General features: G+C 49.4%; 6 protein-coding genes across 6 annotated transcripts; 3 read left to right on the forward strand and 3 right to left on the reverse strand.

The window, feature by feature from the left end:
• Positions 1-171: 171 nt before the first annotated feature.
• KY384_001813 (uncharacterized protein) lies at positions 172-1,689 on the forward strand (the record flags this gene model as incomplete). The annotated part of the gene is made up of 1 exon (XM_044810339.1): positions 172-1,689. The coding sequence occupies one exon, from the start codon at positions 172-174 to the stop codon at positions 1,687-1,689; it is 1,518 nt and encodes a 505-aa protein (XP_044672313.1).
• Positions 1,690-3,071: 1,382 nt separating this feature from the next.
• On the reverse strand, positions 3,072-4,379 carry KY384_001814 (uncharacterized protein; the record flags this gene model as incomplete). Its single annotated transcript, XM_044810340.1, has 1 exon — positions 3,072-4,379. One exon carries the CDS (start codon positions 4,377-4,379, stop codon positions 3,072-3,074), a length of 1,308 nt encoding a protein of 435 aa, XP_044672314.1.
• A 635-nt stretch (positions 4,380-5,014) lies between these two features.
• KY384_001815 (uncharacterized protein) lies at positions 5,015-7,950 on the reverse strand (the record flags this gene model as incomplete). Its single annotated transcript, XM_044810341.1, has 2 exons — positions 5,015-6,312; positions 6,372-7,950. The coding sequence occupies 2 exons, from the start codon at positions 7,948-7,950 to the stop codon at positions 5,015-5,017; spliced, it is 2,877 nt and encodes a 958-aa protein (XP_044672315.1).
• A 5,450-nt stretch (positions 7,951-13,400) lies between these two features.
• KY384_001816 (uncharacterized protein) lies at positions 13,401-14,648 on the forward strand (the record flags this gene model as incomplete). Its single annotated transcript, XM_044810342.1, has 2 exons — positions 13,401-13,598; positions 13,647-14,648. 2 exons carry the CDS (start codon positions 13,401-13,403, stop codon positions 14,646-14,648), a joined length of 1,200 nt encoding a protein of 399 aa, XP_044672316.1.
• A 1,237-nt stretch (positions 14,649-15,885) lies between these two features.
• Positions 15,886-17,580, reverse strand: KY384_001817 (uncharacterized protein; the record flags this gene model as incomplete). Its single annotated transcript, XM_044810343.1, has 2 exons — positions 15,886-16,092; positions 16,264-17,580. 2 exons carry the CDS (start codon positions 17,578-17,580, stop codon positions 15,886-15,888), a joined length of 1,524 nt encoding a protein of 507 aa, XP_044672317.1.
• Positions 17,581-18,054: 474 nt separating this feature from the next.
• On the forward strand, positions 18,055-19,691 carry KY384_001818 (uncharacterized protein; the record flags this gene model as incomplete). The annotated part of the gene is made up of 2 exons (XM_044810344.1): positions 18,055-18,119; positions 18,173-19,691. The coding sequence occupies 2 exons, from the start codon at positions 18,055-18,057 to the stop codon at positions 19,689-19,691; spliced, it is 1,584 nt and encodes a 527-aa protein (XP_044672318.1).
• Between the last annotated feature and the right edge of the window lie 1,064 nt (positions 19,692-20,755).

Here is a 20,755-nt window from a genome sequence, read left to right on the forward strand (position 1 = left end):
GCCCAGATAGGAGTCATGGTCCGTTGCTATGGGTAATCAAGATGAATACTTAAGGTGGGCTTCGCTCCTATCCTCAGATCTCATAAAGAAATATCAGTGAGTCTCATTTGCACTACTTCAACCCTGCTTTACACGACTGACAGCATTATTGAATGCTTCACCCCTCCCAAAATGGGTCCCTTGCCTCCAACAGTTCAAGGCCCTAGATACCTCACTGGTGATGTGCAGTACATGAATGATGTGGACCCACCGGACCCCATTACATATACGCAGAAGGATTGGAAGTGGTTCGAACTTCCATACAACGGCCGTGTACTTAAATACACTGTCGCTATCTCAGGTCGTCAGCCCGCTACCGGCTACCCAATGTTCATTGGCTTATGCGGTGGAGGGACTGACAACGACCCTCCTGGACTCAGAAATACTGGATCTTGGATCGATGCATCGACCAGATATTTCAGCATACCAGTGCAAGATCAGACGAAGGCTGGAGGAGTCTTTACGACCGAAGGAGCCGTCCTGGTTGTGCCCCGTGGGGTGTCCGAATTAAACAACACGGACAGCTACTTTCTACATTCCGAACCAGAGTCGTACGTTCTTATCGAGGCACTTATTGCAGACCTACTTCAGAAGCAACCTCAACCTGTCTTTGACAATGCCCAGAAAACTTCAACACAGTTTAACGACGCGGCCCCATCCCTGATAGATCCGGATCGTGTGTTTCTCACCGGATACTCTGCAGGGGGCAATGGCGTCTTTCAACTGTCTCAACGTATATTGGAGCGCTTCGCGGCAGTGAACGCCGGTGCTGGCCACCCAGAAGGCACCAACTTCAAGAATCTTGCGAACCTTCCCATAAGCCTCCAAGTTGGTGAGTTAGATAACTACCAGGACGGAAATAGGGTTTCGCATAGCCGGTCCCAAGTGTACGTCAAGGCGAGCTTCGACATGGATACACTTCAAAACAATGGCGTCTACTACATCCACAAGTGCGATGTTGTCCAGGGTCAAAAGCATGAGGGCCCCTGGGATCAACCCCCGCCCGTAGGAAACTCGGACGCACCGCAGAGTGTACTATCTGACTTGCACGACTGGTACGCGGACTCAACCCATACCACAGTAAAGGCCAGAGCCGTCACGTCCCTCAATATCAATCCGTTCCGCTGGTTCATGAACCCTAACAATGTAACTGGCTTTAAACGCACCACGGATCCCAACTGGGTCGTCTGGGACCTTGGAACCCGCCCGCCCAAGCCCGATGGTGTGGACAAGGCGCTACAACTCAGCAAGCCTGGCTGGCAACCCAAACGCTTCTCGTACTGGCTCTACCTACGCGACGCAAACGCAGACGAAGTGACTATCGAGGCAGAATACTCTCGCGGGCCAACAAGCAACTGGATCGACTTCAAGACGCCGCAACCCTACGTCGTCATCCTGCTGCGAGAGGACATGGTCGACTACACAAAAAAGGTCGACGTGCACGTCGGTGGTCAGCCTACAGGCGTGTCATTCACGTTAACGGCCAACCAGACTATCCGTGCCGAAACATTGGCGGCGAGGAATGATCCGCATCTTGTGTACTCGGCCGCGGTGTACCTAGACCAGAACCCGAATAAGACTTGGGTGCCCCGCTTGGCGACGTCTTTGGCAACGATTGATGTGGCGTATACGCCTGCTGCTGAACTCTAGACCGACCAAATGGCGAAGATCGTGAGTGATGATCAGTATTGTGGAACCCTGAGAAAAAGCTCGGCAAGAGCATTCTTTCCATCGACGTTTGAGGTAGTTGTGGACACAATCTGATATTATCTCCTTCAACAAATTGTGAGGTACAATGGATGGTAAGCGAACAAAATATGACAGTAGATAAAAGTTGAATCAATCTTCGCCTTTTCCGCCTGCGTTACCCCCTGATCCTGGCGAGGGCGCCCACGCCAAACGTCCCTAATTCGGTGAACACGAATATCATTCATTGAATTCATAACCCGCAACGGTAGACAAATAGCTGCCTTCAACACTATCTCCAGGAACAATCTCCCTTCCACATCCAGTGATTTCCCATAACTTTATCCAAACTCATAAGAAAGACCAAGATAAACAATCAAAATCAGCGATCAAGGCCTCCCTTGCCACCCTTCTCCGTCTCCCCCAAAAACACAAGAGACGTACAATGGGCTAGGATATTCAACCCACCAAGCACTCACCGCTACTAAAGAAGAAGCCTTGCTGAACGCAATATTTTTTTGGCAGAAAATGCTGGCCTAAATAGAAAAATTATATTCGAACCTGAAATCAGATGTCGTTGGATATGAAGAGTTTTCTTAGCGGTCAAGTTAGATTGTGCTACTTTCAATATACGGCAGCCAATCATTGAAATGGGCCGGCCTAAGGGGGGAAATCTGAGCCTGATGATCATTGGTAAATCTGAGAGTACAAAAGTTTTAAAAACCTTTTAGATGACTTATTTGCGGACCCAGCGACTTGAGTGGGTGGTGATCAAGTAGACTGTTCACTGCACCGTCTGCATTTGGGAGGGGTAGATGGATGTGTTGTGGGAAGTGATGGTGGGAAGGCGAGCAAAAATTCGGGTAAAAGGGAATGAGTCAAGTAGAACAGGATTCGTCATGTGGGCGAGGCTCTTTAGGGCATGTTCGTTTTACCGTTTGGTCTGAGACCTAACTATATTCAGGGAAGAAGGAGAAGCTTGATCTCGATAAGATTGACAAATTGGTATCATGCGAGCGTGGATAGGACGTAAGGGAGGCGGTATAGAGGGGATTGGAGAAACTGGGAAAACTGATAGGTGGTTTGTGAGTACAATTCGTTGACTCTATCAAAGTTTTTGGACCCAAAAGACTTCGTTAAGATGGATTGATCCTGTGTTTCAACCTCGGAAGAAAGATGGAAGAATATTTCTTGCCCCGTTCGATACTTGAATAATCGGCCTCCAGCCACAGTCCAGAAAGAAGTACGATTGTCGAGATGTTTTGTATAGTCTGATAGAGCACCCAAAGATGCCCGTGGGTGTCGGTAGTGTGAATTTTGTGTGGTGAACTCCAGTATTCGAGTCTTTATAGCAACCATCCTCGTGGGTTAGTTCTACTGACCCAGTCATCATCAAAAACCGTCTGAAAGCCAAAGACATCCAATGGTCGCCTGCGGAATTGAGATCGAAGTCCGGCATTAGCACAAATTTTGTGAAACATTTTTTGAGTTTGTAAGTCCCAGTCATCCCATGCGTATGGGAGATCTTTCATCTCGGGCTTGACGTAAAAGTGACTTTTTCCCCTGAAGGGATTTTCGCTGCTATCTCTTATGATGAGTTCTAGGAAGTGCAAATGCTGGCGGTCTGTATGTGTCGAGAAAGACTGCAGCGACTTCTCCAATACCTTCAAGATGGCTGGACTTCTCCATTCGAAAGCTCGGTAGAGTGTGAGGTTGTCATTCAGGCTTAGTCTCTGGAGGCTCTGTGGTAGTTGATCGATGATCTTGGAGCATTCGTGTGATGATGAGCCGAGAAGAAGAATTATAGGGATCTCAAGCTTGTCGAGCCTACTGAAACCTCTAAAAGAAGTATTTCCTCTGATATCGAGATCTTTTCTGCCATACAAGGCTTTGAAATCACGCCCTTCAGTACGGCCCATCTCGAAGCGAGTTGAGAGTCTCAGGCTCTGTAAACTTCCAGCTACTAATTTGAGAGCTTTGATTAAAGACTTGCAGTAGAATCTCTCGACATTTAAGTCATCAACATAGCGTACAATCTCATAATCGAACCGCGTCAAAGAGGGTGTAACTCGCAGAAAGGCCTCCAGGTGTGAGAATGTTATGTTAGTTCCACGTAAGGATAAATTTGTAAGCATACTTGCCAGCGGCACCGCCGGGGCAGTCTCAACTGGCCAGCAAAATCTTTGACGACTGTGGCCAAATGGTTTCGAAAGAGTGCCCCGTAAGCTTGTGAGACTTGGCAGATAAAGTGCGTACTTTGTTGAGAATTCGCTGTACTTATCCCTCCCAACGAGACGATTCGTAGGCGTTGATTGCATATTATTGTCGATATCGACGCTCTTTAGTTTCTCGAAGCGAGCCATTGACATGCATGGGGTCTCATTACACAATACACGGCGAAAAAGTGAGAGGACAGAGACCCAATACCTCGAATTCTCTGTCGTTGTCATTGAGTAGTACTCAAGATTGTGAAGTTGAGAGAGAAACAGGGCAACGCAGAGATCAGCTTTACAAAGTCGCACCCATTCTAGCCAGTTCATACGGCTGTCTCGAGTGCATCGGAGAGGGTATTTGAATCCAGAATGAGTCACAAGTTCTAACACAGAGTCAACGTTGATGCCAGATCGTTCCAGTTCCCCATCAGGTCCCCTCATGCCGTCAGGGCAGCGCATTGGTGGAAATAATTCTCCCTCTCGTATGCGAACATTTTTTATTCTAAGTGCAGTGTACGGCTGTTCTATGATGGTGCGTAGTAATAAATGAATCGAAGGACATGTAACACTCTCATTTTTACTGCGATCGTGCGAGCGCAAGTGCCACCAGTATATGTCAATAGATTCGTATAAGTCATCCTGCAGCAGAATATACAGCGATTTGGACGAGCGAATGAGAGCTGCCTTATCTTGCCAAGCAAGATGACGCTTTATGAAGTCAAACATCTCAATTGGCAATGCTAAGAGTCCAGACATATCGCCCGTCGTGTAGGTAAATGGTGGAAGATTGACCGAGCACCAGGTGAAGAAGAAAGATGGAAGGGGCAAGAAGGGTCGACCAAGTAACCGGACACAAACAGCGACCTGACAGACTAACAAATACGCACTCAGATCCATATCCAGGACAATAGCTGCGCAGAAGAATCTCCGCTGAGACTCAATCTCAACGGTGAGCCTCAAGGGTTGCAGAAGCCCATCATTTCGATTTTGAACTTAAATCTCAAATCTCACCAAAAACAACACAAATGGTAGATTACTCGATCCTCCCATCTTTAATGCATGCATATAGAATTATGCTAAGGGTTCCTCTCCTGATTCCCTTGATACTTCGCAGGCATATCTATCTCCCAGTCCGGCCTTTCCACCAGCGCAACCTCAAGCGATGGACCTTCACCAATCGGTACAATACCCAGTATCGGCCGATACTTGTGCGTATGCCAATAGGGTAAGCTTTTCCCTTGCCTTTTCCTTTTTCTGTACACCTCTTGCTTATCTGGCCTTTCCGACCTTTCGTAGTCTGTATCAGCTGACCAGCTTTCGTCTCCTGTATCGTGATAATCTTCAGCTGGCTCTTCAGCTTCTTCCCCTCGTCGAAGCCGAAGTAGATTTTGATCACGAGAAGGCTCCGAAGCCCCCTCTCCATCTGATGCGGAGCCTTCATTGTCATTAAGCGTGATGAGTTTGGGATCGGTATCCCCGTTACTCTCAATGCTCCGGATTTGACGGCCTACGCCAAGCTTGAGCATATGATCGGGGATTTTGCTTCCGGCGCCAGTTCCAAGCCTGAGCCGTCGTTCTCGTCTTCGACTACTTGCTCCTTCAGCAATTTTTTGACGTTTACGAGCGCCATTCTGGGACCCATCTGGAACTTCAGGCCCATGGACGAGGTTGATGGGCACAATGCCATTTGAAGGTATGTTACGGGAGAGGTCAAGCATGAAGAGCCAGCTCACGCCGAAGAGCCAGATCCTCTCTTTCCCCCCTTGAATATCCCATATCACTCCCTTGGCTCTATCTCTCAATTGAAGGTAGTCCTCGGGTAGACACTCTGAAGGATTCCGTCGAGACCAGTCCGTAAGTTTGCCAGTCAGTACGTGGAATTCGCGGACAGCATTATCCGCTGTGACCACGAGCAATCGGTCTTCTCCGTCGGGCAGATCGTGTGAGTGTGGATGAGGGTTATGACGGGTGGGATGAAGAGTGGAGGTGCCATTGGTAAGTACCGGAGCTCTATCCTCGAACGAGGGCCTGAAGGACAACACTAAGGGCGCAGCACTGAGTTTGGGTAACGATTTGGCTGCCGGATTGCGAATCCAATGCTGACCAAATACGACTTGTGGATGCTTTTTTTCATCATCACTTGTATCTGTATCCGAGCTGGTATCCGAATCCGAATCCGTTGAAGAAGCGTCATTCTGGCTAACGCCGTTCGTCAAATTCTCTTGCGTCAAATCTTCGTGACCTTCGAGAACCCAGCTATCTAGATAACCCGATAAATCACCCGCTATGACCACCTTACTGTCCGAAGAGAATGCGATGCAGTTGATAGATCTGTCATATCGGCCCAATGTTCCGTAGGCTGCTTTCTGGGCGGCTGCCCCCTTCGTACTCTTTTCAGAGTGGTAAAATTTGCCGATATCGTAGTCCCGTCACTTTCATCGCTCTTGTCGATAACCCTGAGGATGTTCACAACGCTATCAGGGGTGATCAAACCGAGCCAACGGCCATCGGGAGAAAATACCAAGTCTCTTGCGCCTCTACTCCTGACTGTTTCGGAGGTTGGTAGTCTCCGTACTCTGAGTCCACCATTCTTGAATCGCAAGGCAAAGAGTTTGAGTTCTGCTGTGGTCGACACTGCTAGTAGATTGCCCTTCGATGCAATGCTTACGGATGAGACGCTTTCCTCGCCTTGTAGCAACATCTTTGACAAGAGCTGCCTACCCTCTGTGTCTTGTATGTTTGAATCTGATGGCCGCCCTCTGTGTTCTTCTTGAGACGTCTTAATGCTCCAGATATTTAACTCGCGCTCCCAGTAGCAAATCATGAGTCTTCTTTGGGCTGCGCTGGTGATCGCGCTCGATTGTGGGATGTAAGGTAGCGCTCGATGATGCTCTTTTCCGAACTCTTGGATTGGTGTGATCATTGGCCATGCATCTAATCCGCCAGACACGAGCACACTGATGCTCGGGGCCTCGTATGTAGTCATCGCCTTCACGTCGTTTTTGTGTTGCCGGTCATGTGATATCTTGGCCCATCGGTTCATTTTGAAATCACCATTGGAGAGCTGGTAGAGGACAGTCCTACGATCCATACCACCACTGAAGACAGACATGCCATCCTTGCTAACTGCCAAATCCAGAACATCTGCCTCATGGCCTTTGATTCGTTGTAGGAGCGAATAATGCTTGCCATCAAAGAAGCTCACTATACCAGTAGAGTCACCAGTAACGATGAAACCGTTTGGTAGACATCTCACACACCATATCAGCGTCTCTTTCGGTCCGCCCTGAATACCGCCACCTAAGCTCACGTTCCGAATCAATTGCCTGCTACGAATGTCATATATCCGAAGAGTACTATCAGCGTGACCAGCGACGACGGTATGTCGGTTTTTGAAAGCCAAACTGAGGACCCGAGGTTTCTTACTCCCTGGCCGAGCTAGCATCTTTTCGAAACGTAGGTCACCATCCTCAGTGGACAGGATCACGATGCTTCCGTCAGCACACCCTACTGCAATACGTTGCGTCTTTGCTTGAGCTACCGATACTGCATAGTCTTCTTCATTAACGTCTGGCTTCCTTTGAGGTGCTGCATCCTTGGGTTGCGCAGCCATACACCAGATTTCTCCATGATTACTTGAAGCATGCCGTAGAGGCTGTCCTGCGGCGATGTCCCATTCCGTCACTACATCAGAGTAGCCTGTACTAAAGAGTCGAAGTCTCCCAGGTATTGAACTTCCTCTTCCGTCTACGTCGTCTGGGTCCCGAGTCCAGACAAGACCCTCAACGCTGCGGTCCTTCCCGCCAAGTAATACACATTCTTGGAACCAATGGCCCTGCTGAGGATTCCAAATCTCAATGTTACCATTCGATCGTCCCACCGCGAGTCTCAGGGACCTGTGTGCTTCGATCTGAGACTTTGAAGAGGTTTTTGAGGGCGATGGATGGGAGAATGCGAGGGCGTTGATTGCAGCGGCAGGGTAGGGTACGAAGCGGCATCTGTGGATGTCCATGATGTCTTTCAGGTCTCCAATTCATTTTGATTTATTCAAGACAAGCAATGGGGTCTTGTAGTGAGGCTCTAGCTGCAATGCGCATTCTACAGTGTTGAGATTTCGGCAGGTTTGATTTTGGGCAATTTTTCGCGACATTTTTCAGCCCTAGTTCTAACCGTCAAGAGCTCTGAAGTCTTGGCGCCGGAAACATGAAACGGATTTTGCCGCCGTCACGATCTGGTCAGGTGAGCTTCAATCTCCGTAAAAGTCTTACGTTGCTACGGTTGAATCAGCTTTGAGAATAGAAATTACAGAGATAATAGTTTCTTGTGGCGTGGATGCTGTCAAAGTCCCAACTATGTACTATTCATCATGTACTACTGATAACTTATCAATTCCTGAGCGAGCTTGGTCATTTAGGAACAGTAATACTAGTACCTTGCGTCAGAGGATTGCAACCCCGTGGCCAAGGTAAAGCTGGCAAGATCTGACTGACGTAGGTAACGACCTGAGGGGCACCAAAGGTATTCTTGCAACCAGTAGCAGCGGCATGCATCTATACACTTTGTTGAGAAGCCGATTCGTGAACACCGCTAGAGACGAACCAAGATTCATAGCCGATAGAGGGACTTCCAGACTTACTGTATGAGCTGAAGTGCTGTTCGATATGCTGTGTCGATCCACTGAACTCGATGGTCGTATCAGCAGCTACAACAAACGATGTAGAATAAGCTGCGAATTCATTGTGCATGTCAAGATCGCGATTGATTGGTCCTGGATTCTTTAACTCTTTGTAATTGACCGATCAGGTGCAAAAATCTGAGGACAAGATGTATTCTGACTTCAATCATTCCAGGGCGTGACCGACATCATATTTGGTATTCACACTGCCCAATCTGGTGCTGCACGACATGCACTGGTGTACACATTCGCCGCGATAGTACTCAGTAGCTGGACCACATCCCAAGCGCCAGCCAAAATGGTCAATCTACCCACCCCACCGTACATCTAGCACGCTAGACATCTTCCCAGGAACCTGGAGACTTTGAGGGACGCCGCGGGAGTCTTCGTGGCAGAGCCTTAATTGGGAATAACACAGAGGGTTCAGGGCAAGCCCGTCAACAGGCCTGTAAGGTAAGCGGACATGCGGCTCCTTTGACATCGCGGATGTTGAGAGGTGTGAGGCGGTCGCCATGGAACCCTGTTTAGCTTCACAGATATTTTTTGTGAGGGTAGCTCTTTGCTGATCCTTTCATCCTAAAAGATGGCAAGTGCGTACGGTCTCGATCACACAGGTCTTCCAGACTTGACGACTAGTATATCGACCGTTGTTGTGACAAGGAGGCTGGCGACCCAGAGAGTGGGACGGGTGCTTCGCTGTCAGCGATCAAGCGTTGAAAGCAGAGTGAGAGATACACTTCGCCATACCGACGGATGTCTTCAATGAACTGGGGAGGTTTTGACAAGTAGGCAAGGTCTCGGGATTGTGAATAGACTCTGCCCTAAGATCTAGCCTTAGTGCATTAGCTTGGTTGTTTAAGGTTTTATGACAGATTTAGGAAAATTGGCATAATCAGTGCATATTTTGGAAGTACTCCAGCTTTTACAAACCCCGCAAACAGCGGAGTCCGATGTTGTGCATGATGTGTGACTCTACTTATAAGTTCATCACATATGAGAAGGAGATAGCGATAGCAGGGAGCAGTAACATCCTGAGACAATGCCATTGATCTTCAGAATATCCGAAATGGGCAAATCTTGCGAATCCAAACCTGTTGCGTGCGTAAATTACTGAAAATAGAATAGGTAAACGATGATGTGATATAGTGGCTGGCTGGTGCAAGGTAACAATCTTGGGCGGGGGGATGACGTGTGGGGTAGGAGAAATTTGATTGTTTTATGATTACCTGGTTTCCGCCGTCGCGTGTGGGAGCAAGAGCCGACTATGAGTCCTAGCTTTGCCCGCAAGCAAAAGCATTTGGCGTCTAATATATCGACCGAGCTTCGCCGGATGAATTAATCACAGGGCGTGTGGAAGTTCAGCCGTGTTGGTCAGTGGAAGGAATCGATGGGCGTCGTCCGTCAGTATCAGAATAGCCTTAGGCCACCAATATTTCGCTAATTTTTGAGCATGGGAACGAATCCGGAAAGCTTGCTGCGTCATATCGGGAGGAGCCTACGGGACTACACGAATTCTGGACCCCGATCACCTACCTCGAGCTTCCTTACTGGTTGGGGGAAGGATGATAGGCTTCGGGCTGGGTCGCCCGGCTTCTCCGCGAACGCGTTCGACGCGACAACGCGTAGATTGATTTTAGAACATCGCACCGCCACATCCGTTCCATGGACAAGGACAAGGGCTTTGTTGTGGAATTGGACCTCATTTGGCCCGAAAATCTTCGACTCAAGCATGGGAGACTTCATTCCTTGCTGTTACCGTAACTTCCTCGCTCAGTGGCCCTCAATCTTTCTATGTAAGGCAAAAATTTGCCTAATAGATGATGTCGCTTAGGGAGCTTGCAGATACCCCGCGCCAGAAGGATGCGTAAACATCAGGTCTCACCTGTCTCAGGATCGCTGGCTGTTGGTTAACTTGGGCATACTTGGCATAGTAAATCATCACTAGAGCGTTCGAGGCGTGTTGCACGGCAAAAGCTCCATGCTCCTCAAAGTCAAATTCAATGGAGGAGCTGTGGCGTCATAACATCCACGGCCGGCACTAAAGCCTAGACCGACCCTCTAAATGGTAACGAATAACGCTGTTGGAGGGTTCCAGATACCCAAAACAATACCACGCGTCTGCATGACATCGACCTTGCTCATGCCATGCCGACCGCTCTGTCACTATGCATGTAAGGAGAGCGGCTTCTCAACAATAATGACAGAATGAATGGTGCAGAATTGTGTGCTGGAAAGAATCCAGGGGCCAAGCTGCATACGTTAATTACCGCAATGTAAACGCAATCAATCAATGACCTTGCTGTCAGCTATCATTCACAATTGACAGCGAGATGATGAGCTTCAGACCCCTAAGATTGGTGCTCACCAAATAAGAAAGACTTTACTGAAAGGAGGTCGCGTGTCTGCAGCGTGCAAGGTTCAATGCGGCAAGCGAACACACGATGGCTAAGGCTGCAGATTTGGCGGCATCGCAAGATCCTTGGGACCCATGCGTCGAAAATGATCGCGGTAGATCATGCCCCTCGCCAAGTACCACCTTGGTTTTGTCGATAGAACTCTGGTGACCATGAAGTGGATAGTGCTGAGTCGTGGGGATGTTTCTGTCAAGCTGGTGTCGGAAAATCGGTAGGGAGTGAGGTAGGACATCAGAGGAAAAGGGGAAGAGGCGATCCACTACTCCACTGGCTGCGCATAAAATGAGGCCCCTGCAGCGCGTTGGATCTGCGGTCTTACTGTACGAGCGAACCGCAACCGGATAGCATCTTCAGCAGAGGTGCCGGCGGCTTGGAACGTTTGAAGCCATAGGCTGGGTGCATGCTCTGTCGTGCGAGCAGCGTGATTCTGTCATTTCTGATACTCTTCACATTCATCTCGTCTCGGCGGGAGAGGCCCCGGCTTGCTTGAGAAGGCCCAACGCAGCAGCCGGAGACTGGCTGGGGAAGTGTGTAAATAGGCGAGGAAGGCGAGACTTGCTGGCCAACACAGCAACCTTGTAGCTGAGCTGAGGGTGAGTTTGGGGGTTTGAGAGGCTGGCTTTCAAGGGTTCGGTGCTTGTAGCAGTATTGCAGTTGGAGGCGATGATTGGTGTTCAGGTCAGGCCGAGCGCCAGAACGGCCTTTAAGGCTAAGCCCAGAGAGGGAAGACCCCTGTCCTCCCGCCCGCAGCAGGCTAGCAGCAAATCTTGATGGATTTCTTGGTTCAGACAAAAACTCTCGTGCTCTCTCTCCTTCTACCTCCAGAGAGAGCAGAGCTGTCTGTCCTGCTCACCCAATCCATTTCCTTTCCCTTTTCCTTTCCTCTACACGGCCATCACTCGACCTCTGCCAGCCATACAGAGGTGCTGAGTCGGCTTGGAGCTCGTCAATGTGTCACTCGAGGCACATCCGACTCTTCTCCCTACTGCCGTGCGGGTGCCTCTACATTATCACCCATTGACACCTGCATCACCCACGGCAGTCGACGAATACTGCTCCGCCTGTCTCCTTCCCTTTGCTGTACTCGCAATTGCAAAAGTTGCTGCCCAACACCTGGCAAAATCGATCGCTGGTACCGTACGGTCTCCTCCGCAGCCGAGTCAAAGACAGAGCGACATATCCCTCAAAAGCTTCAGTCAACGCATCTATTTGCTATATCTGCCTCAGGAAGGTAGATACAGTCATAAGAGAAGGTAAGCTACGACCAATTCTTGCTGCATTTCACGTTGCGTTCCCAAGGAGTGAACGGAAGGACGAATTCTGGCCGAGGCAATTGATACCTTCCTGGATCTCCAAAGCCTTGATGCTTGGTTCCCTGTACAACTGAGAGTGCAATCGACTATGTCGAGATCATCTGCCCCTTCAAATTCTCCATAATCCGTGGTTGGCCACGACCGCCCCGACCGATCCCCAGCCACGTCAAGTAGCCTGGACAACGGACATTCCACAGCCAATGGATCACAATGTCTCCTCATCTTCTTGCCTCAAAGAGCATATTGATTATCAATGTGCTCGGGATCGCCTCATCGGGTTTGTTTGTCCAACTAAAGACGCCGACCGACGGGCACACCAGAATCGCGAGCTCACCTTACGAGGCCACACCATGCACAACAAATGATATGGATCATTTACGAAGAGGCTCCTACGCATTTTGACCCTGAAATGGAAAACATTCATGTTTTCTGGCGTCCATCTTTGCTCGTGACATCTAATCACGCGGTTGAACGCGCCCTAACTCGCGTCGAAAGTTAATATTCGGTTTCATCTAGACACAAAACAATGACGCTGACTTCAATACTCTATTAGATTAAAAACACGTCGTGCAAACGACCGTTCGTCGTCACCTTTGACGACCTCACCGACGTGTCACAAGGTCAGTCAGTCATCCTCCTAACTCATTACCCCGCTTACGCAAACAGCTTTTCCGCATTCCTCAGGCCTGACACCCAGGAGGCGTTAGCTCGTCTTTCTTTGGGCTCTAGAGCCATTCCAAGGGAAATATTTCAAGGGATCCTGTCCTATCTAGTCATCTGTCTGGTGAGTTCTTTCGTGATTTGCTCGGTTGAGCGTTTTCCACGTTATTCCAAGATGCAATTTCGAACATCCATTCAAAGGCTGACCGTCAACTCGTTAGGCTCAATTCGTCGTCATTTCATTCTGTGGACGTTCAACTGGCAACCGTGCCTACCCTCATTCATTCATTCGCTCATTTCAAACTCACGCTCTTTAATTTAACCCAAGTCGCTCACTAATCGCTTAATATTTATTGCTTTATTACTTACTGGCTTCGCAAACGACTAAGGTATTGCCACCATGGCCTACTATCCGCAGCCATGTGACACCTTTTTTGTGGAGTCCCACGATGATCGAGGTCGGAGGTACCGGGACGAGATGCGCGAACAAGAAAGACAGGCCAAAAGGCAGATACAATTGACCATTGCCGAGCAGCTCTCCGAGATAGCTAGCCACGAGTATCGATATGACCATTTGATACAGATGGAGAAGTTGGAGGTAATCGCAATTCGCCCCCAATCCTGACGAAGCTGACATCCCCCATAGTGGGAAACTTTACCAGACGTCGCATCAATCGACATACAGACAGAGATACAGTGGTACATGAGACCATACTTGCTTGACTTCTTAGTTGAAGCTCATGCAGCCTTCGGTCTCATTCCAGAGACGTTCTTTCTAGCTATAAATTTACTCGATCGATACTGTTCGAGGCGAATCGTCTACAAGAAGCACTACCAGCTTGTCGGCTGTGCGGCACTGCTCATCGCTTCGAAGTACGGTGACAGAAAAGACAGAGTCCCCCAAATCAAGGAGCTAAAAAGCATGTGTTGCGGGCTTTATGAAGACGACATGTTCGTCCAAATGGAATGGCACGTCTTGCAGACATTGAATTGGGCTATCGGGCATCCAACCATCGACGGCTTCATCCAAACTGCTGTCGAGCACCTCCAGTACGATCCTGAAGTCGAACACATGGCTTGTTACATCGCAGAGATCGCCATGTATCAAAGAGATTTCATAGGGAAACGACCATCGGATATGGCTCGGGCATCTCTTGCTTTATCAAGATCTATTCTAAGCCGGCCTCAAGAACATGCCACAGAATGGGCTGGCCAGTACGAGCCACAGACGCTGATGCTACTATCACAACAGCTTCACCGGCCTTCAAAAATTCTATCACGCAAGTATGCTACGGTACACTTCTCCCGAGTGGCACTGATACTCGATGACTTCCTCGCAAGGCAGATTGAGATGCAGAAATTCATTAATCCTCCTCCTACACCACCGGCTGAAGCCCGTAAAGATGAATTTAGCGAACCTGCCTGCAAGGACGCGCCGCAAACTCCTAGTAAGATTAAGAAGATACCGATGTACAACAACGGCTGCCCGACGCCCCCAGATACGCCTACCAACCAGGAATACTTTTCCAACAAGCTTGCTGCCGTGGAGCCTGCACGTCCACCAACCCCTGCCAGCATTGAATGCTATCATTATCGATCGAACGTGACCCTACCCCCGATAAGTTCCCTTCCGACGGAGGTTTTCTGATACCTGAAACCACCTCGCCCTCGCAACGTCAACTTTAAACGATTTCGGGAGACATCTGGTCACAGCATTCTTGCCTGATGAAACCGTATGAGCACCAAACATCTCAACCTCACCGACACCATCATTTGCATTGCTAGCGATTTAGCGTCTCATCTGTTATGGTAATCACCTCATCATTCATACTCGAACTGCTTCTCAGCGCCGAACCTCCTTCGGACCTCAGATCATCAAAAGTGCGTACTAAAATCTTCACGGCGTTTTCTGTCATATGACATGAAAATTGTCAAATGAAACCGGGATTGGATATAGATGTCTAACATCTTATATCGACGAGCCCAAGATGAACATAGGTAGATTGTCACAACAAAAGCGGAGGAATACATATGCAGCATCATACCGGCGTACCTCCCTTCCTACAACGTTGACGAGCCACACTATCACCAGCTTCACTTCACATAGCGGAAGCAACAAAACATCAAAAAAACAAGACCAGAGTATACGAACAAAAGAACTTTCTTTTATTTTGAGATACCCAAGAGACAGCTTTCACAAGCATTGGCAGCGAAGCATAGCAGGCAGGCAGGCAGGTAGGCTTTTCTGGCAGGCCACTCACAGGGAAGGAGCAAATCGCGCTCTCAAAAGACCATCGCCTGCGCTTTGTTCATCCTTGCATGTAAGATACGGACTAATACATATCAATATCAGAATAAGGTGGCTGGCCGCTGTATGCATAATGCTCAGGAGAGAGGATGGTTATGCTGCTTTTTCCCCTCTCGAAGTTTACCATACCGATATGATTATACTATAGTGAAATGGAGACTGTTCTCTAGTCCATAATGACTGCACACGTACGTCCTTGATTAGGTGTCCAGAGAGAATGATAGCCATCGAGGCCGCGCGCTTGCTTTTCATGTCTGTGAAGGCATTTCTAACAGATTCACAACTCTTTGTTATGCAAGCTTAGATCTTCTCACTTTAACATGTGCAGTGCGTAAATGTTTGTCCAGTAGATATCCCACTTGCGTATCCAAGAGTTCCGCGTCCACGTACCTGAAGGCTAAACACAGCCTCTCCATGCATGCACAGCGAGCCCAGAAACTAGAAACGTCGAGGTCAAGAACAGGCAGGCAAAGTGGAATAGATCTATGAGTCATATCTCAAGCAAAAAACTAGAACGCTAGACACGACTACCCCGTCCCCACCCCTCCTACCTGTGAGATATACTACCCATATCAAACTATGATGGCTGGTGTAACGGGTCTTCTTTCTTCGTTCCTGCTGTGGGGGCGTTGGGGTTCGTAGAGGTGGACGGGTGAGCAGTGGGGTTGGTAGGGCCGGCGGCAGGGTCTTTCTTTTCTTTCTTCTTGTCCCGCTTCATTTGTGCGTCGGCCATTAGCTGCTCGAAGGCCATGTAGTCGCCTTCTTCATCGGGGTCTCTTTGGGCCTGTGTTGAGCTTATGTTAGCTTTATGTACGTACCAAGCGCCTGGCCGACGAGAGAGGAAGCGAGGGAAAGAAGACAGCGGGGAAGGTAACAACAATGATGACAGGATGATGAATAGAGGGAGAGTGGGAATGGTAGAAGGGAGGAGGAGCGGAAAGGGGAGGGGACTCACAATCGAATAGATGTTCCCCGCCAACACCAACGCATGCGCCCTTTCCACCCTCTTCTCCATCTTCACGTTCTTGTCATTCAGCACCTTGTCACACACATCCCTCAGCACGCTCTGGATCTCAAATCGTGACCCCTTCCACGCTGCCGCGAGGATCTTCCCTGTGACCCGCCTCTCCATCTCCGCTTTCCGCTCATCGGTCCAGTCGTCCCCGCCCTTCTCTTCCGCTCGTGCCATCTCCTCCATCGTCACCTGCGCATCGATGGCTGTGGAGATCGTACTCCATGTATCCTTCGCTAGGTTGCCCTTATCCTTCAATCGCGAGAAGAAGCCCGAGATACCGAGGAACTTTTGGCTTTTGAGGAAACTGGTCGCTTTAGAGACGTAGGTGGAGCCGACAGCATGAAGGATTTCGAGGCCGAAAGATTCCATTTTCAGATTCTCGACCTCGAGGCGTGTTTTCTCTTGGAATGCCCGCGTGACGTCGCCGCCTTTGTCGGTCTCGGTCCAGATGCTGATTCTGTCGAGTAACTTCTTTGCGAGCGTGTCGACGCGCTCGTCGCGGATGCGTTTTCGCTCTGCTTCGTAGGCTGCGAGCTCTTCTCGTTGCTCTTTGGACAGGCCGCGTTTCTTCTCTTTTCGCCGGAGTTCTTTTTCTTGTTCTGTTAGGCCTGCGGCATCCATGCGGGCGTCTTCTTCGCTTTTGTCCATGAGCGCTTGCTGACCCAGCCGGGGCTTGGGGTGAGAGGTTGGTGTTGAGGTGCCTGAGGCTGATGGGGATCTTGGAGGTATTGGTGGGCCCGGGGGTTTGAGGTTGGGGTCGTGTGGTGCTGAGGACTTTGTATCATGAGTTGCCGCAGCTGCATCTTGTGCTGCTGGCGGAGGCTGGTGGTGCGCATCCTTCTCGTCCTTGTTTTGCAACTTGGCTTCAGCCGACTCGGCAGCTTCTTCTTCCGCCATTTGCTTGGCGGTGATGTCCATAGTCTTTGTCAGGTCTTTCATCAAGCTCAGCTCGCCTATCAGGTCCACGAAAGCTTCGCCGCCGAAGATCATGCCAAAGAACTCTGAAGGGTCCTCGAAACCCGACTCTGGTTGAGCTTTCTCCTTGCCGAGTTTGTCATATCGAGCTCGAAGTTCCTTGTTACTCAACACCTGATAAGCTTCGCCTATGGCCTGGAATCTGGCGTGAGCAGTCTCATCGCCAGGGTTCTTATCAGGATGGGTCGTAATGGCAAGTTTTCGGTATGCCTTTTTGATCTCGAGCTCGGTAGCATCGGTCTTGACATTGAGAGCGTCATAGTAGCTCGTATCAACGACCATGATAGCAGACGTATGAGACGTAGATAATTACGTCGTCTTGCAGTTGGTTTAATGCGAATTAGAAAACAGCCGTCACAAGGGGGAGCGATTCAGAGCTCGAGGAATCGTTTCACGATACCATGAGTCCTCCGTTTTTAATAATGGATACGATAAATGCTGTATGCGTGTGTAAGGGTAGCTGCTTTTTTAGCAGTTGCCTATCATCGCAAATGTGGCGCTTGTGGGGGGACGTTTTTCCGCCCGACTCGCTCGCATGCATCTCGCAAAAAAAGTGCTCTAGAGGCGTAACAGGCAGAAAGCTTGGAGCTCACCATTGGCGCTCATCTCGCGCTTCTATACGGCCAAGTGAAGTCTTGATCTTTCTTTATGAATGGAAGACACGTCGTTCCTTTCTTGATTTCTCCTGTATATTACCAAAACCTTGATTAACGACAAACACAATTTTTCCGAGAGAAGTAATTGACGAAGGCAAACATGAAGGCTACGGAGATCTTGTACTATATGATACATTTCGGTGAGGCGAGGAACATCATTCAATGGTATGCCCCTCATTAGACGCCCAGTGCAGCTGAAGTTCACTTACAAGCTAAAGGAAAGTTTGGCATACACCGGTGCATGAGCGAGAACCTGAGAAAGAATCCGAGACGTTAGGCATATGTTTCAAATTTCTCGAGAGAACAAGTCGCAGTTTCAGTGCTGTAATACAGGAGTTACACGAGGAGCTTCTTGTTCCAATAGCCCTCTTCTACCTCATCCTCAGGGGTCTGGACACAATCGAAGATGATATGACCGTTGACCTGAAGGAGAAGGATCCATTGCTTCGTGATTTTCACAACATCGTCGATAAAGAGGGCTGGAACTACGACGGATGTGGGCCTGATGAAAAGGATCGTCTGTTGCTCGTCAAATTTCAAAATGTCACGGAGGAGTTCCGAAAGATCAAACCAGTATATCAGGAGATTATCAAGGACATTACGCAAAAGATGGGCAATGGCATGGCTGACTATTGCAACAATGCTGTTTTCAACAAAGACGGTGTCAATACAATCGCAGACTGGGATCTCTACTGTCATTATGTTGCGGGCTTGGTAGGCAACGGCCTCACCAGACTCTTCGTGGAGAGCGGACTGGCAAACCCGGCCTTGATAGAACGACCACAGCTTCAGGAGTCCATGGGTCTATTCCTCCAAAAGACCAACATCATCCGCGACATCAAAGAGGACTTTGACGACAAGCGGCGATTCTGGCCCAAGGAAGTTTGGTCAAAGTACGTCGACGATTTCTCGGATCTCTTCAAGCCCGCAAACAAAGACGCAGCCCTCAACTGCAGTTCAGAAATGGTGCTCCACTCCCTCCGACACGCAGATGAATGTCTCTTCTACCTCGCAGGCCTGAAAGAACAATCCGTCTTCAATTTCGCCGCCATCCCACAAGCAATGGCCATCGCGACCTTAGAGCTCGTCTTCCGAAACCACCAAATTTACAAGCGCAACATCAAGATCACCAAAGGTGAAGCATGCCGAATCATGATGCAATCGACGCAAAATCTCCAGACGTTATGCGAGATATTCAGAGAATACACCCGCAAGATCCACAAGAAGAATACTCCGAAAGACCCGAACTTCTTGAAGATCTCAATCGCGTGTGGAAAAGTAGCTCCTCCCCTTCTCCCACCCCCCTCTTCACCCAAATCTTTGACTTCTCTTGTACTAACACCCACTCCTTACCCACAGATCGAGCAATTCATCGAATCCATCTTCCCAACCCAAGACCCGCGCGCCGCCACCATCGCCAGCGCCTCCGACCAACCTTCCGCTCCTCCCACCTCGCTCACCTCCTCCATACCCACTACCACCCCCACCACATCCATCGACAAAGCCAAGAAAGCGCGCGAAGACAAAGAAGCCCGCGAAGACGCCTTCTACATGATCCTAGCCTCGGTCGGCACCATGGTCGTCATCACGATCCTCATGCTGTTCGTGGCCTGGCTGCTGGGCGCGCGCTTCGATCTCGCGCTCAAGGAGCTGAGTAGTGGGAATGTGTGGAGTCCGAAGGGGCCGGAGGCTGTGGAGAGTATTAAGGCGAAGTACGAGGGAGGGAGGGAGCTTTAGGGGGGGGTAAGAATTCTGGTGGTATAAATGGGGAGAGGGGATTATCGAGGTTCGTACCATTTGCTTACTTATCGAAGTTCCTTGTCTGGCATGAAGAGAGCGCTGGCTGGCTGCTTGGCATTTGGCTGCCTTGCCTTGCCTTGCCTGCTGGGCTTCCTACCTTACATGAAAGTCTGTCTGTACACTATTACACATTCGAGCACAGCATAAGAGCAATCAGAGCGCGCTCAGGGGATCGATCTGTCCTCGTTGCTTTCTTTCGTCCCGCCTTTTTCGTTCAGCTTTTCCGGGCTGGGTTGGGTTCGGTTGCACTTCAGTCAAATTACAGCTTTCTCCCCTCTCCCACCCCTCGTGGTCGAGAGCATGGGTCAGTTGTGCCGTAAAAGTGCATAGATCAATCCCCTTTGCGATGTCTATCAAGCCCCGCCGACCTAGACCTGTGGGGAGCGGTGGGGAGAGTTATCTGCATCGCACATATCTGTCCATCCATTGTCATTTGGGTAGGGTTGGGGATTGTGCAGATAGCGAGCTTTGCCTGGAGAAAGGCGGAGGAGGGAGATAGGTTGAGGAATTGTAGGTATGTTTGTGGGAAAGAGGATGGAGGGAGTCTGACATAATGCAAAGATTAATTACTCAAAGGCCGAAGGTGGGACGTGGGTGTATTAGAAATTTTCGACTTCATGGAGCATTTACTATTAACATTCGCGTTCTTGCGTTTCTGAGTACATCGGTAGAGCATACAGCGTGCGGCAAAAATATTGCGAACAGCACGGTGCACGAATCTCCATGACTTTCCTCTCACTTAGTAGACGTAGCGAAATATGACGTGGCAAGTCGTGATCCAAATGCAATATCTCCACCATTCCCGTCCCATTCCAGAAAAGGGGGGTCCTGTGTCTCTTGCTCCTACATTGAATGTCTCATCTGTCCCTTAGTTGAGGGAGGGGGGTATTTTGATCTAAACGGTCTTCTCATCAATCTTGCCCCGCCTCCGCTTGCCGGTGTCGGACCATGGGAAGTGAATGACGGGTACGACGAAGAAGCTGCATCACAATTAGTCATCC

Source organism: Bacidia gigantensis (assembly GCF_019456465.1).
Source record: "Bacidia gigantensis strain McMullin 20006 chromosome Unknown contig_134, whole genome shotgun sequence".
Taxonomy (NCBI): Eukaryota; Fungi; Ascomycota; class Lecanoromycetes; order Lecanorales; family Ramalinaceae; genus Bacidia; species Bacidia gigantensis.